This window comes from Eptatretus burgeri, chromosome 1, assembly GCF_056783735.1.
Source record: "Eptatretus burgeri isolate ZD-2024b chromosome 1, Ebu_testis_v1, whole genome shotgun sequence".
Lineage (NCBI taxonomy): Eukaryota > Metazoa > Chordata > Myxini > Myxiniformes > Myxinidae > Eptatretus > Eptatretus burgeri.
In genome coordinates, this window is record NC_140961.1 from 105,459,098 (window position 1) to 105,476,854 (window position 17,757).

A 17,757-nucleotide genomic window follows, 5' to 3' on the forward strand; every position below is an offset into this window, starting at 1 on the left:
TCCAGCTTCAAACTGCCATCCCTGAGTTTCACAGTCAGGGTGATTCATCAATGTGTGTGCCGTTAAGGACTTCACGTGTTAAGGACAATGACTCGGATGGACATTAAGCTGGGTGTTCTGTAACTTTCAGGACTTCACATAACCAATCACTACATAGCTCTACAGACATAATCACAACTGTCTATAACACAGCTGTACAGATTTCCACACAATGAAGAGCCAGCATTTGAGTGGAGTGGTAGCTTATTGGTGAAGATGCTGGACTGGTATTCTACAGTAGTTGTGGGTTCAAATACAATTCGCATGCTGCAGTATTTGGGATTTGGATACTAAGCTTTGGGAAGTCAAACCGAGTTCCAAGGAACTGCCATGTTATGGACTGCGAAGAAAACCCAGCTGGTTCAGTGATGATGTTCAGAGTGGTGGGATATCTACTTCGTCTGGTCTACGTGTGATGCTTGACCACTCATTTTGCTTTACTGTTATTCCTTTCTCTTGTTCCAGGATGTCATTCTTAGTGACTCTGGGTCCCCTCAACTACTTTGGGTACTTGACATAATATTGTGAAAGGTTTCAACATGAAAGACTCAAAAACACGATGTCTAAACTGTTATTCATAAAGAATGCATCCTTCAGCATTGATCCCACACAAATGCCAACTTGAGACAAGCCGTACGTCCTTTTTCTTAAAGAACCGTAAACATGTCTCAGTGCCGATTTGATAAAGGTCTACGAATGATATACGACGTACTCACAAAAGTCCAAGTCACACCAACGTACTTTTAATATTAAAATAAAATAAAATGCTGTATTTATGGCAAGCCATATGCCCAGCTCTCTGTTCCGAGATGAATGTGCAACCTTCTCTATTGCTGGAGACAATTTTGTTTCTGCCTTGATAGCCTCTAATCATCCGTTTGACAAATATCTGCTGAGCTTCTCTGTTTTGGATTACATTACAGATTTTTAGTCTTGATTCTCTGCATTAACACCCAGGTTTTATAATTTGGATTTTTTGATGCCCCCCCCCCCAAAAAAAAACAGCTGCTCGAAAGCTCCGAGATACGTCGCAGAACATTTTATCATTCTCTGCGTCGTATTTGAGAACTGGAATGTGTCCTTCCATGCTGCCTGGACATTTTTTCCGTCTCTTCTTATAGTCGCTCTGTTTCTTGGGATGGGAAGTCCCACCATCGGACTCCTTAAACGTAACGTCACTGGCAGAGGCACCAGCCAAGCTTGCTGATGTGCTGGCCGTACAAGAGAGAACACCATCCTCTCGTTCCCCCTCAACGTGTCCATCTCCCGATGCATCAGGAACACTCTCGTTTCCACTTTGTGCCCCACTCCCCGCATTTTGTCTTTTCACGGGCACGAAGCCGAATTGAATATTTTCTGTTTCATTCCTCTGATTTATCCCTATCATCTAGCCTGGCCCTAACTGGGCGCACTTTGCTCTTATTGGTGGGGGAGTGGGGTGTCATGCTCTTATGATTAAATTAAGTTGAATAATTTCCCATGGACCAATGGCCCACTAAATATTTGCAGGTGCCAAAAGCTGGTATGCTTCATTTTCACCCCCATCGTACATGGAATACTACCAAAAGCTCGCTTCAATATTTTGAATAAATAAACTTGACCAGTAAACTACGAGAGACCATTTTAAAGTGTAATTTTGCAATGTCTGATTCCATGAATGCTGCAAAACTGTTTGAACAAGAAACTGATAAACTGGGGGTGCATTGTCTAATCCAATTTAATGTAGCAAGTCATGGGTGGAAAATACAATTGTTAGGCCTCGAATGACGGACTGGGTTGAGATGGATAACAGAATAATCGCTTCTGGTCATGGGACATCGACGATATGGAGACAGAATTCTCTTCTGAAAACAAAGGAAAGCCAATCATCCATTGTTTCTGATTCCTGCGAGCATCACCACAGATTATGCATTTGGTGCGCTGATAGCACTGATAGCCTGATTTGGTGCGCTGATAGCCAGTTTACACCAAATGGGTTGAAATGAACCATTCGCAAGAATAAGTCAAAAACATTCACAAATTTGAACACGGTGAACATCACTACATCCGCTGGCAAAAGTAAAAACCATCAAATGTGACCGGGACCTCTTTTAAAGACTGCTCAAGTGCTGCAAGTAGTGATCACCAGATAGACCTCAAAGGACGACTCCAACATGAATTAGCCCTCGTCCCTCTTGCTGTCACAAAATTCAATCAGGAGTTACGACCTACAGATAAAACAAATTTGTGTCATTTGCTGTGTGACAACTATGTGGAGGAAAACTTGCAGGAAACAGATGAACCAACTTGTGGAATTGTGGACAGTATGGCAGTTGTTCAAACTATGGGAAAACCAACCAATGTTACAACTTTCGGCAATCTTGCAGACAGTTTCTGTGGTAATGTCCTAAGTGACCTGAGAGGCTCTCAAACAAGACTAGACGGTGCCTTTGATGACTATTGCAGGAAGTCCATCAAATCAGAGACCACAGTGCAGCGAATGACCAAACGTATAGTTGACGATAGAGGAGACGTATAGTTGATGGGCCGGCAGTGCGTCTACCATCTGTATGGCAGGCTTTCACACCGCTGGAAGAAAACAACGTGAACCTCAATCAATTAATTATTGCAGGATCAGTTACTCTTTAAACTGCAGTGCCTACTAGATCAACAGGAAGTCGTAGTATCAGGTGTGGATGGGATGAATCCCCAGCTCTATCATCTTCTTGGTGTTACGTTGATCATCTCAACTCACGAGGAGCCCGATGCAGAAATTGTTCTTCATGCTAATGATTCAAACTTCTCAAGAATAGTAGTGTGCTCTAGAGAAACAGACATACCTTTACTGCTGATAAATCATGTCACTGCACCAGAAGTGCAGATGAGCAATGCGATGTCGAAAGAGAAGCTGTTCTTCCCAGTTAGCATTGTGCAAGCAAGTCTGGATCCTGAAGTCGTCAACGATATCCTCTGCTTTCATGCTTTAGCAGGAACAGACACAACCAGCCGATTTTGTGGTTATGGCAAGCAAACAGCATGCAATACATAACTAAAGTATCCCAAGCTACTTGAAGATTTTGGTCCGAATCTTGCCATTCGTATGACTGACATTGAGAAGTTTATCATCAAAATATACAGTCCAACAATGACAGCGACATGAATCGGTCTACGTGTAGAACTTTTCCATAGAATCAGTGACCCTGAGAAACTACCACCCACTCAAGACTGTTTGCCTCTGCACAATCAATGCAGTCACCACCAAGCCATGGTGTGGCTCAAAGCCATATTCACCATACCAGAGCTACCCCTGCCAGAGGAAAGTGGGTGGGAGTTTTATGAAACTGAATGCACCTTATGTCCAAAACTATTGACAATGGAACCTGTTCCATCTGCTTGGACCAAAATCTTGATGTGTGGATGCAAAACTACCTGCACATCACTTCGATGTACATGCAAAAAGCATGGCCTGCCATGTGGTCCCACCCGTGGGTGCAGAGAACAGCGCCTGAACAACCATTAACAACTGTTGCCAGGAGCAGAAGAATCTGATGAGGAGGACTAATAGGTACTGTCTTGGGACTAACTCACTTCGATCAAATAACACCCAGCTTCCAAGTCCAAATTTGCCAAACATCTAAATTATATTTTTTGTTATATAGTGTCATTGTATACACTATAAATATCCCAAATGATTGCTCAGTGATAAATGGGAAATGGTTTGTTGGTTTGGCCACAATAAAATGAAAAAAATAAATAAAATAGCATCTTCAACTTGGTTTGGTATGTGTTCGATTTGTTCAGAATAATGAATAAAATAGGGGAATAACATTACATTTGTTTAGGCTAAAGTATGCTGGCTATAAATAATCCATGCTTTTTGTGCATTGGCACGTCATGTAATATGTGGGGATAATTTGAATGTGTAAAACTCTTCCAAGAGACTTGATTCTTGGAAGCTATGGGAAATTGAAACCAAAACCAAAACAAAATTTTGGCCAAAAAAAAAAAATTGTTTCCTGAAAGATGGAAAACTGAATTATCACAATATTTGGTTTTATATACATAGGTGGACATGATTATCTACAATTTGGTACCATCTGTGCACATCTCAAACAAATATTAGTGCCTGTATGTAATATTTATCATTTTTTGTAATTTCGCAAATGGCGTACATGACAAGACACATCAATATGCTCACAAGTCGGTTGTGTAAACATTTAGAGAATGACAACCGGACATTTCTCGTCCCCAAAGATCCCCTCTCGTCAAATAAATTAATTTAAGGTATATACACACTGATGCGTGAACAGAATCATAATATAAGCCACTTTATTGGAGTTAGTTCCCACACCACATAGAGAGTTGATGACTTATGCCAAGTTTCAGTTTTTTACGTTGAACAGTTTCAGAGATGTTCAATTTTTTTCTTCCTTTAATCCAATATAGCTGCCATACCATGTGACCTATGATGTCAGAGTTATAAATAAAGTATTCTACATGGGGAGTCCCTCCTACGTTTAAAGTTTTGCATTGATCGGACAAGCGGATACAGAGAAAACAAATTGTAAGCGAAAATATATTGACGTGGACATATAATACAGAGACAGACAGACAGACACATTACAATACTCTCACAAACCCTATGTGGAAAGACTAATAAAGGGAATTTTTTATTACAAAAAAGTGCTATGGAAAATAACCCCCTTCCCCAATGGAGGAAGGAACATCGGGAGGTTCGAAGAGGGGTAGAGGGAAGTAGAACTAGGAAGATTAGAAGAGATAGCAGCAGAATAAGAAATAAAGGGAGGAAATTAGGAGACGCAATGATTTGTCGCGGTGGTACGGATGTGCTGAAGTCAGTGTGACCCTATAGGAGGAGGACACAAGATTGAAAGTGCCATGAGGAGGAGGAGTGTGGCAGTCTGGAGGAGCCAGCGGTCTTCACCAGGTCAGTGGCCGATGATGCAAAGGACAACGACCACAGCCAGGTAAAGGGAGATTGCATTGCAGCTCCGAGGAGGAGGGTGAGTGTGTCCGAGTGCACGGGTATATGCAATAGTGTGGTGCATGGTGATGTTGACGTGTATGAGATGGAAGAAGTGGATGAGGAAACACTACCTGGGGAACCACCAATAGTGACGGACAGGTTAGGGGTCGGACCAGGCTCCTGCTCAAAATGAGCTGACGGGCAATAGGGGGTGCTGCGTGGTAGAGCATGCATGCATGCAATGCCCCGGTATAAAGTTAGACGCAGTAGGTAGAGTTCCCTCCAGGTCCTTGGGAGACCTTCGAAGATTAAACAGTACACAGCGCAAAGTGTGTGTGCTGCATCGCCCCCTTAAGCCTTAAAGAAAAGGATGGGGGCCACCAGGCAAATTGGGTGGATGTCTCCCATGAGCCTTGAAATAATTAGAGTTGGACGACATCAGGGAAATTTTACAGGTGTGACCCACAAAGACTAGCACAAGGGTGGGAGCACTTTTTTTTTTTTACTTTAATTACCTCCACCACCGAAGGTGAAGGAGCTTATGTTTTCACCCCTTTCTGTCTGTCCGTCTGTTTGTCTGCTTGTTTGTGTACAGGGTCTCTCAAAAAGTTGTTGATGGATTTGGATGAAATTTTGTGGACAGGTTTGGTGTGTGACAAGAACAAAGTGATTCCATTTTGGTGAAGATACGGATCCAGAACCGACTCTCTCTCTCTCTCTCTCTCTCTCTCTCTCTCTCTCTCTCTCTCTCTCTCTCTCTCTCTCTCTCTCTCTCTCTCTCTCTCTCTCTCTCTCTCTCTCTCTCTCTCTCTCTCTCTCTCTCTCTCTCTCTCTCTCTCTCTCTCTCTCTCTCTCTCTCTCTCTCTCTCTCTCTCTCTCTCTATCTCTCTCTCTCTCTCTCTCTCTCTCTCTTTCTTTCTTTCTCCCTCTCCATCTCCCTCTCCATCTCCCTCTCCCTCTCCCTCAGAGGGACACCCATCCCCGAGGACGCGTAGAAGGGCACCTATAATTTTTTTAAGTGATTCTTCACCATCGAGAGATAGGGCCAAAAGCAATATAGTAATGTGTAGCATGATATTTCAAAAATGTATTGGACCCGATATGTTCTCGTGGATTAGGCATTACGTGGTGGAGGTATGCGCTCTACCGAGTGCCCTTCTGGTTTTATTTATTTATTATTAAGTGATTCTTCACCATTGAAAGATAAGGTCAAGAACGGAACAAAGCACGATATCTCAAAAAGTTGTTGAAGGAATGGAAAGAAAAACTTGGTGGATGAGTTGGGTACGTGACAAGAACAAGCCGATTAAATTTTAGTTCAGTTTGGGAAGCAAATCCGTCCCATCAGAAGGATACAAAACGTAAACTGTTCAGTGTGGTGGAGGTATGTGCTCTACCGAGTGCCATTCTCGTTTCTACTAAGTTATCAGTCTATACCACTGCGCATGCATCCCTGGGTCACTTCACACAGAACAAGTCAGTGTCTTTAAGTAAAATATATAATCGAATAGAAGACCAAATACTGTATTGTAGTTATCAGAAAGAACCTGAATTAGCAAAGAGCAAATATGGAGTCATCAGGAGGAAAATGGATAGGATTCGGGTTTCAGCCACGACTCCACAATCCTCAAACCCATCCAGGTGCAGCCAAGTGAGCCTTACAGAAAACTTTCTGCAAGAATGCACTTCTCCTTAGAGAGATAGATAAACAAAGAGATAAATAAAGAAAAAGCAAGAATTAAAAGGAATTCAACAGAAATGTGAAGAAGTACATATATTTCTGAGTGCCATGTATGTATGTACTGTATGTATGTATATATGTTTATATACAGTGTACATATATATATATATATATATATATATATATATATATATTTATATATATATATATATATATATATATATATATATATATATATGTATATATATGTACATACACATACATACACACATGTGGAGTGTGACGAGCACTATCCCGATATCCATTGGACATAGCCTTACACCAAAGCGTCACCTCCAACCTGGAGGCCTCGGCCCAGTGATTACGATGTTTAACTGATGTTGACCATGTAATTTTGTCTTTTGACAAAAAGAGCTGCCTATCAGTATTTTGGGCTTGTTTGCCCTCATCAGGATGTCATACCGATAAATATCTAACCAATGATGACCACATTCATCGTAGGATGATGTCCAATGGAGATCAGGGGAGCGCTTGTCACATTCCACGTTTCGACTTACCCGCTGGTCACATCACGTGCCTTCTAGTTGAATGGTTTGGATTTGTGGGAAAAATTGTCTGGGTGGCAGACAGATGGTTGTTCTTTGCGGATGATGTGGTTTTACCGTGTGAAACATAATCCGCGGCGATGCTCACCATAACAGTTAGGATGTGCATCTCATTGTATGTATATATATATATATATATATATATATATATATATATATATATATATATATATATATATATATATATATATATATATATATATATATATATATATATATATATATATATATATATATATATATATATATAATGTGCTAGGTACCCGTGCTCTGCACAGGAGGGGGCTAGACAGCTGGATTATGAAGCGCTTGGGGAAAAAAAAACTAACTGCAGCTGACCAGACCAGAAGCAAGGTGGGTAACATGTCTATGATGTCACAATGGCAAAACTGCAAATACCGAATCTGCAAATGTCACGGATGGAAACCCTCACATTATTTCCTGATTCTCATTTAAACTCAATCTCTCTATATTTTAATTCCAAATGGCATCATTCCATTCACAAATTAATGCTGCACCATTAATATAATAAAATACAAACACACATGAGGTAAACAAATGTAGACGCCGTTCTCAAGTGACACCCAATACCGAAAACACTGCCGGTGAAAAAGGGTGGATACAAAAAAACTCTTCGTCCGGATCGAAAATTAAAAAATCACAATTGTATTGAGGTATATATGAAACCTCCGACCCACAATAGAGTGAATAAAAGTGAGGTCACAGAGGTGGAAACTCAAAATCACAATTGCATTGAGATATTATCGAACCACGAAACCGGCGAATGCTTCTCCTGAACCAGTGATTGTGTTTACTTCCGGATCGGGAGCAATTTCGTGTGGATCGAAAGTCAAAATCGTAATTGCACTGAGGTAATGATGAAACCTCCGACCAAACTTGGGACATCCACTGAGAGAGGGGGAGAGAGAGATAGAGATAGAGATAGAGATAGAGATAGAGATAGAGATAGAGATAGAGATAGAGATAGAGATAGAGATAGAGATAGAGATAGAGATAGAGATAGAGATAGAGATAGAGATAGAGATAGAGATAGAGATAGAGATAGAGATAGAGATAGAGATAGAGATAGAGATAGAGATAGAGATAGAGATAGAGATAGAGATAGAGATAGAGATAGAGATAGAGAGAGAGAATTGATAATATGCACATTCATACATTGAGGTATTTGTAAGTACACGTGGAATTATTTTGCCATACCTTTGTTTGGTGTGAACCTGGAATGATGCGTCACGACGCCTTTGGGTAATTCAAACTCAGCTGAGCAACGTTTCAAGCTTGAGGTCCATAAGCTTCACCCCGAAGGATCAATATCTGAACCAGAGAAGAGTATATGGTTGTGCACCATAAAACGGGAACATTTCAATCCTAAATCAGTTGGGTTCTGTGAGAATGTTCACCTGTTGGTAAAACTTTAAAATGCACAAGTCAGTCTCACTTGGCATACATTTGAGATGAACTGGAAAACCTACTCAGAGGTATTCAAAGATTGTGGCTGTTGTGGATAGTAAAACCACGTGGTCCAACTTTATTTAAAATATGGTTCGAGGTTTCTTTAACCAGCCAAGCTGGGACCCAAGCTAAAACACAGATTTATTTTTCTTTTACTTTTCAAGTGAATTTTCAATCGAACTGGTTTGATGTAAAACTCTTTGACTAAACTTGAACACAACTGTGATTCCACTCTGCTTGTACAATTAATCATGCTGTGTTATGATTATTTTCCATTATACTCATGTTATTATACTGCACAAGGTTGTGACTCATGAAAGAGCAGGAAGGTAAAGTGACAGAGGGAAGAAGGGCAAGCACAGACATTTGGACAACAGGTGTACGTGTAAATTGGCAATATAATGAAAGCCTGAACGAACAAGGAAAACAGGAGAGGAGAGGAACAGAGTAAGTACCAAGTGAGTTTGGATAGATGGGGTATCAGACTGTGGGGAGGGGGGGAGGGTTTCAGGCTGGGAGGATATAGCCCAGACATACTCACCTTTGAGCTACCTATCCGATGTTCGAATCTCAGCATGGCTATAAATTGTCATCCTGGCGTTTCGCATGCAGAGAAATGTGTGTGCCACGTTAAACGGATATCCAATCTGCTGGCATTAGTCAGTGGACGTTAAAGATCTCACAGTGTCTTTTCAAAGAGTAGGCGAGCTCTCGCCGGCACTCCTGCCAGATTCCAAAAATCATGCCCCAACGGTCAGGGGGCATTGCATTAGTGGCACATCCGCACTCCCAGGAAAGATTTAAACCAGCAGCCACAGGCTACACTCGGAATGATGATGAGGGATATAATTGGGGTTGTTTCGTAGTAGTAGTCGTAGTAGTAGTAGTAGTAGTAGTAGTAGTAGTAGTAGTTGTCGGAGTGGTAGTCGTCGTATACACATAAGGTGTTTCTAACCAGAAAGCCAAATAAGCGTCACATAGATCCAATTAGTCTTTTTTAAAATAATTTGAAGACATCAATGAAAATTCCTTTCGCACTTTTTATTTGCTTTCAACATTTCCAACTCGTGATTTCAGCCTATTTCCAATAAATATACTTCGGGCGACTGTATTAAGAAGCCAAGTTTGTAAACGAAATGATCCCTCTTTACTTTCGCAAACTTTGTTGCGAAGGTTATGTTTTGATCGCTGTGTATTTATTTATTTATTTATTTATTTATTTATTTATTTGTGAATATGTGTGTTTGTTACTTACGAAATCTAAAGATTTCGTAAGTATATTGATGCCTTCCGTTTCTGTTTGTTTGTTTGTTTGTTTGTTTGTTTGTTTGTTTGTAGGCACGATAACTCGAGAACGGAAGAAGCTACCAATGTCAAATTACACCACGTGATTCAGGAGGGTGATGGCTAGTGCTGATTAGATTTTGGTCAAAATCGGTCAAAGGTCAAGGTCACAGTGAGGTCAAACATAATTCCGTTAATTCACGTGTAGAAATGGAGTATTTTTGCTTCGCTCGACATTACGAGTTCATTTTAACTTCGATTTTAATTTTGTCTTCTGTTTTCGCGATCGCTTAGGACGCTTAAAACTCGGTTCTAGAAATTCCGGTAAAAATCGGATGTTTTGGAGACGTTTAAAGATTGTATCAAAAATATTTCACTCGACGTGACACGGGTCGTCCCATGATGCAGTGCGCTCGAGCAGACGCGTCGTTGAGTCACGTTAAGGTATAATTGCGTGGAGAAATGGAGATTTTTGCTTCGGTCGACGTTACGATTTTTGATGGTTTGATACAGAATCATCGTAGAAACTTCTGGTTTGCGTCGCTACCTTCTCGAGAGACAGCTTTTATTAGACAAGGTCAGAGGTCAAGTTGACGATTTCGTAAGTACCAGTCTATGACTGCTTGTTTGTTTGTTTGTTATTCGCATAACTCCAAAAGTATTGAACTGAATCGCAGCAAATTTGGTGGGATGATTGGTTTTTATCCGAGGACCATTTGATTAGATTTTGGGAGCGATCGGGTCAAAGGTCAAGGTCAAGGTCATGAAAAGGTCAAAATCGTCTTTTTACAATAGCGCGGTCAATTTGTTTCCAATTTGCATGCAACTAATGCCAAAATGTTCAGAATTCAATGCCCCATCTTGTGATATGTGACATGACACAATGACGTAATGACCCTTATTAGCGGTTGGGAGTCAAAGGTCAGGGGGGTCACGACATTGCAAAATGTGCGGTTTTAGTCATAACACGGTCAATTCTTATCCGATTTGCATGAAACCAACACCAAAATGTTGACTGTTCTGTTCCCCACACTCTAATACCAATTACAAAATTAAGAGTACAAAGGTCAAGGTCGAGGTCATGAAAAGGTCAAAATCGTCATTTTGCCATAGTGCGGTCGATTTTTATCCAATTTGCATGCAACCAATGCCAAAATGTTGTGAATTCAATGCCAAATCTTGTGATATACGATATGACACAATGACGTGATTACCTTTGTTAGTGGTTTGGGTTAAAGGTCAGGGGGGGTCAACGACCTTTATTATCATAACGCGGTCAATTCTTATACAATTTGCATGTAAGTAGATTCAAAATGTTTAGAATTCAATTCCCTACCGTGTGATGTGTAATATTTGATGTCTTATAATGTGACCAGTTGTCATCAGATTGACTTGACACCGACACCCAAAAAGGTCAGGGAGTTCATACAGAAATTGTACAATGGACGTAAATCAGTGTCAAGCAGCAGGAAATTTAATGTTTTTAAGCCATCATAACACATATGAGATGGCAGATGTGGTATGGGATTCAATACCCTCACCATCAACGGTTTCTGGGGGCGAGGGGGGGGCAAAATGTCGCGCTGCCGTTCTAGTTTTCAAATATAATTATCGAACAAATCAAAATCAACAAAAGATGATCGTAAGTGGAGAAAACAAATCGATAACTAACTGCTCAAGGACCAGCTGCAGGCGACATCAAGAATGGCTCAGCGAGGTGTTGATCGCTCTTTCCCTCATAATGGATTTGAACATTCACTTCCAACGGATGGCGTGCTCCGAGATGCATTGCCCCCTGCTGGCATGGCACCTCGAGTCGTTTTTAGTCGAATCTCATTTCGCTGGGACCAACAACCACAGAGCTACCTAACTTATATTAGGCGAGCAGACAAATATAGCACCCAGGTTCCCAGCCTCCACGTGATTACACTTACATCCACAAATCGAAGTCATTTACAACTAGAATACGTGTTTGTACGGGGTGTACAGGCGATCGTGTGAACTTGAGCTTTTCTCCGCCAAAGCGTCAAATGCACATCCGACGCTTGGAGCGTGAGAATCGGTGGGTCTGACAACGTCGCGACGGGTGTGGCTCGAATGGCTCCATCGATCGACCTGTCCAGGTCACTCTCGTCAGGAGAATTAAACATCCTCAGTTCGGGGAGCGCCGGACCCTGGAGGGGGTTTCGGGGAAAAGGTGACGTTTGCTCTGCGCTTCGATCACGGGCATCATTTTCCACATGGATTATCTTCCAGGAAACCTGTCCGTACGTACCAGCCAGCCCTGGGGCACTGAAGCACATGTCACGCGATTGTTTATACCCACAACAGATTCATGTATAAATGATGAACTCATGCAATGAAAATAATCCTCAACAGTCAACAGCGGGGATAATCTTTCCACATGGACGGTTATCATTACATGCGCCTCTATATGCTCTCTCTCTCCTTTCTTGAGGGGAGAGAAGGGGTGTACCCCGAGGGGAGTTAGGTTCCGCAGGACACCCATGGCAAGAACGATGCACTAGGTGATTTGCCCGTTCACTTCCCAGCAGTAGCCCGAGCAGGAATTTTCAATTCGTTCAACCTTTTGTTCAGGGATAACTTACCTACTTTTCACGAAAGACCGGGGCACCAAGGTTACCGTCCATCCGACGAACGTCACATTTTGTGACGTAATGTAATCCCTTCCTGTGAAGCACCAGTTAATAGTCGGGACGGGACTCAAACCCAGGCCAGATGGCTCACAGGAAGGTGAGTGCGCTACCTTTGGCATCATCACTTCGGACCTCAACACTTGTTGTGAGCGCGCTATTCGGAACATGCAGCAGATGCGCACCCAACGCGCTTGTCTTGTTCGTTAATATAAAAACCTCTCCGCTCCCCATGCTGCACATCTCGGAAGCACCTTTTTTCCCCATGCCACCCTCAGCACCTCCTGCTTTCAAACCCTTGGGGAGTGTGGTCGTTGCCCTGCAGGCATCTCAGCAAGACCCATCCCCGAGGACACGTTTCCCACGGCTGGGCCGGACTAATGGCGCCCGGGGCCGCCCCTGTGCGAACACCCGCCCCTGCATGCTCGCTAACGGGCAATGGTCCTGCCTGTTCAGCACACCTTCGAGAACGCTGCGAGGAGAGCAGCCACGGCGGCCGAGCGTGCTGTGTGTGGGCAGCGGCACCGACACGAGCATGAGGATCCTCTTGACGTCACTCCGAGGCTCAGATATAAATATGATGGCTGAGGCGCGTCGCTTGGATTATGGCAAGCGAGTACAGGTGTTATCGGCACTGACAGGTTCGAGTCCACCTTCGAAGTCGCCTGTGCCACAGTCTCAGGCCACTCATAAAGTACGCCGATCGCAGCTGGAATAAGACAGGGAGGCACTGAAACTATTTTTAGCAGGCGCATCCTGCGACCACTTGCAGGCAGATGGGACCGCCATGGGACTGGGACCGGGCTGCACGGACTGCTCTCATGGCCTCACTGTTCATTGCAATCCTGCCCGCAGGCTGTCCAGGAACTCCGCGAGCAGACGAGCCACGCCACGACACGCTACTCTCACGATCCCGGCACGGCAGGCCCGGGCAAGCGTTGGCCGGCGCCCAAGATGAGAGCGAGTATATGTTTGGCATCCGACGGCTTCGCCGCCTCTACTGCAATGTGGGCATCGGCTTTCACTTGCAGATCCTGCCAGGTGGAAAGATTAACGGCGGGCATAGAGAGAGCTCGAACGGTATGCACCATAGAATTTCACGTTTTCGCTCCGCATAGGTTGCAACCCGGTCTCGCGCTCGTCCGATAGAGCGCAGTGCTTGGATCGGGGATGGTCTCCCTGATTATGTGAGAGCTAGTTGGGTGGAGGCATTGAATGCTGCAAGTTTACGGCTGAATGCAGCTAAGAATGAAAAACTGTAAGAGGAAACATTGGATTGCACTAACTTGCTAACGAATAGGGTGGTTTGAGGCATGGTGGTTAAAGCGTCTGAAAGTCATGCAGGCTGAAGACCGCACGTGGAATACAATAAGGCCACCAAGACCAGGACAGTCAAAGCAATTAATGGCAGAAAGACTTTGTGACCGTTATACCGTGAAGAAATTGATAATTCCTGAAATTGATATATTTGAACCACTTTTACCCTTCACTGGTCAATAACCGCTTCTGCAACCCCAATGTGGTGAAACTCGCACAGAGAATCACGTTCGATTGGGAATGCTTTAACAGTGCCATCTTCCGTACATCCTCATGATGCTGTAAAAGTTTATGTGAGATGCGTGCAACCATCTTCGCACAGAGGGTGCAGCCCAACCTGGGCGTTTTACCTTAAATTGAGGATCTTCGGAATGGTCTCAAATTTGAGGGTAGGACACGAAAATACATACACCACATCATAAGGACTAGGTGGCGTAATAGATCTGGCAGTTCGGTGTTTCTAACCCTGGATGGGTCATACCAAAGACTTCAGAAATGGTGCAAGCTGCTTCTTTGTTAGTCCATGCTCTATCCTTTTGAAATGCTGAACATCAAGCAATCACCGGTTGGCATCACGATCGCATGTTTTCATGGGCCTGTTATGACCTCCTCCTCCGTTGAAGTTTTGTTAGGGAACTCGTATTTAGTTATTTTTTTAATTTCATGAATGTGCTACCTTGCCGCTGTGTGTACCTCTTATGATAAAAGGCATCACTCATGGACTTGCCTACTCACGTCCGGACTTACCTTGCGAGCTTCAACAACGGCCGTGGTTGTCTCAGTGTTTTCTCTCGGTCGATCCGTATCGGCCTTTCAAACGTGCGTTCCGCGTCGGCGCGTCTCACCATCTCCCTTGTGTCTGCCGAGAGACGGACGGCAAGAGGTGCTTATCGTCAAGCGGGGCGCCGCGGCCTTTGCCTGCCCGACTCATCAGACAGCGAGACAGTCAAGTTCGCCGAGCCACGCTTCTTGTCTGCGCTATGTCGCCTCGTCTACGGCGGGAACCTCTGTTTGGCAAAAACAGTAAAATGCTCTCAAAACGAGGCGGAACGTCCTGGGTGACCCGAGGGGCACGCGAATCGGCAGCTATTACATATATATATATATATATATATATATATATATATATATATATATATATATATATATATATATTTATATATATATATATATACACATACATCATGGCCGTAACTTGGGGTGTTCATTGGGTTTGAATGCACCCTCCTCGTTTTATCGGTGAAAAAAAACATATTTCTAATTAAAATTCCATTTTATAAAATTGTTTTCCAAAACAACAAATAAATTAAGTGCAAAAATTAAACTTTCCTGAAATAATGAAGCACAAATAAGCTCCAAAATGCTACAAAGTGTGGGAAATGTTGATATTTTTTTTAAAACTGATGAATTAAAAACGGGTTTTAAATTTTTCCTGGAGGGGGTGGAGGGAAGGGCTGCCTCCAGATCCCTTCTATATCTTGCACAGCCAAAGCGCTTTCAATTGGTGACGTCGTGAAGATGCTTAGGGTTGGAGAACTGACTTACGTGTGACAAAATCAGTTCTCCAATCAAAAGCATCGTCATGACGTCACCATTATAAACCTCTTCAGCTGTGCAGAGAAGACAATGTGCTTGCATGGTACATGAGGTGGTAATTGCTGTAATGGGACTCGATCTGTTGTCTTGCCAGAAGAGCTTCAAGTGTGTGTGTTTCCATATATAAAGTGAATAAGATTGATTGTCTTGTTACAATGGCACCTGTCAAGGGGTGGGATATATTAGGCAGCAAGCGAACAGTGAGTTCTTGAAGTTGATGTGTTGGATGCAGGAGAAATGGGCAGAAGTAAAGACCTGAGTGACTTTGACAAGGACCAAATTGTTTTGGCCAGACGACTGGGTCAGAGCATCTCTGAAACGGCAAGGCTTGTGGGGTGCTCCAAGTCAGCAGTGGTGAGTACTAACCGACAGAGGTCCGGGGAGGGACAAACCACGAACCGGCGACAGGGCGTTGGGCGCCCAAGGCTCATCGATGCGCGAGGGAAACGAAGGCTATCCCTCTGGTCCGAACCGACAGAAGGTCTATTGTGGCACATGTCACAGAACATTTTAATGGTGGTCACGGGAAGAATATGTCACAATCCACAGTGCATCACACCCTGCTGCGTATGGGGCTGCATGGCCGCAGACCGGTCAGAGTGCCAATGATGACTCCTGTCCACCGTCGAAAGCGCCTACAATGGGCACACGAGCATCGGAACTGGACCTTGGAGCAGTGGAAAAGAGGTCGCCTGGTCCTATGAGTCCCGTTTTATTTTAGATCTCATGGATGGCCGTGTACGTATGCACCGTTTACCTGAGGAAGTGATGGAACCAGGATGCACTGTGGGAAGACGAGAAGCCGGTGGAGGGAGTGTGATGCTCTGGGCAATGTTCTGCTGGGAAACACTGGGTCCGGCCATTCATGTGGACGTTAATTTGACACGTGTTACATACCAAAACATCGTTGCAGACCAGGTACACCCCTTCATGGCAATGGTATTTCCTGATAGCAGTGGCCTCTTTCAGCAGGATAATGCGCCCTGCCACACTGCATATATTGTTCGGGAATGGTTTGAGGAACCTGATGAAGTGTTCACGGTGTTGCCCTGGCCTCCAAATTCTCCAGTTCTCAATCAAATTGAGCATCTGTGGGATGTGCTGGAGCGACAAGTCCAATCCATGGCAGCTCCACCTCGCAACTTACAGGACTTGAAGGATCTGCTGCTAATGTTTTGGGGCCATATACCACAGGACACCTTTAGGGGTCTTGTAGAGCACATGCCTCAGTCGGTCGGTGCTGTTTTGGCGGGACACGGAGGACCAACAGCATATTAGGCAGGTGGTCATAAAGTTTTGGCTCATCAGTACATATATATATATATATATATATATATATATATATATATATATATATATATATATATATATATATATATATATATCTTCTTCTTTCTGCTGCTCCCTTTAGGGGTCGCCACAGCAAATCATCTGCATGATCCACATAGTGATTTGGCACATGTTTTACGCCGGATGCCCTTCCTGACGCAACCCTGGTCGCCTCTTACGACACAGGGATATGGTACACATATTTTAACCGGGGTATACACTGGCCCAGTACACTGGTACTCATTTCGCCGACCTCGGAAGGATAACAGGCTGAGTCAATCCCCTGGTGTATTAATTCAGTGGCCCGACGGGGCTTGAACTCAGGTCCTTTTGGATCCCAAGCCACTGCCCTAACCACTGCGCCAACACCAGGCCATCATATATGTATATGAGTCGAAATTCGCTAATGCGTTACAAAAGCGTGATAGCCGGTCAGAAAAATCGTATTCAAATAATTCCACTCAATTCGTCACTTCTGGAATCATTCGACGCCACATTTTTGGGTTTCACTCATTATAAACGCTTGCAGTCACTGGAAAACGAAGAAAATATAGAATGTTTGCCAAAAAAGTGGGGTTAACGTGCGTCAGGTTTGACCGAAATATGAGGGGATAAAATGCCGTTTTTCACATAATAGAGATATCACGGCCATTACGGGCTTCTTCATTGGAAAACAATGACGTGTTGTTTGTGCCGTTCCACTAGGCACACGTCTATAGCGTCATCACTTCTGTTGTACCTCGTTCACGTGACCTGCAGACCACTTTCACGTGCGTAATAAATTGACAGACCTGCATCATCAGTTTCATTGGGAGT

The 17,757-nt window shown here is 43.5% G+C and overlaps 1 protein-coding gene and 1 long non-coding RNA gene across 4 annotated transcripts in view; one reads left to right on the top strand and one right to left on the bottom strand.

Moving 5' to 3' along the window:
• The window catches only part of LOC147035118 (uncharacterized), a 167,704-nt gene extending 152,631 nt beyond the window's left edge, over positions 1 to 15,073 (bottom strand). For 2 of the 3 annotated variants that reach the window (XR_015061386.1, XR_015061388.1), the window contains exons 1-2: positions 14,764 to 15,073; positions 8,510 to 8,623 (exon numbers count right to left, since the gene is read on the bottom strand). This is a non-coding gene — a long non-coding RNA (uncharacterized LOC147035118). Of the gene's footprint in view, positions 1 to 8,509; positions 8,624 to 12,654; positions 13,161 to 14,763 lie in introns of those variants that run through there. The other variant, XR_015061387.1, reaches the window with a different exon arrangement.
• LOC147035120 (fibroblast growth factor 4B-like) overlaps positions 13,174 to 17,757 on the top strand; it is a 14,435-nt gene continuing 9,851 nt past the window's right edge. Inside the window, exon 1 of the mRNA XM_085893771.1 lies at positions 13,174 to 13,779. Coding sequence (XP_085749897.1) covers positions 13,476 to 13,779 — 304 coding nt within the window. The 5' untranslated portion in view covers positions 13,174 to 13,475. The remainder of the gene's footprint in view (positions 13,780 to 17,757) is intronic.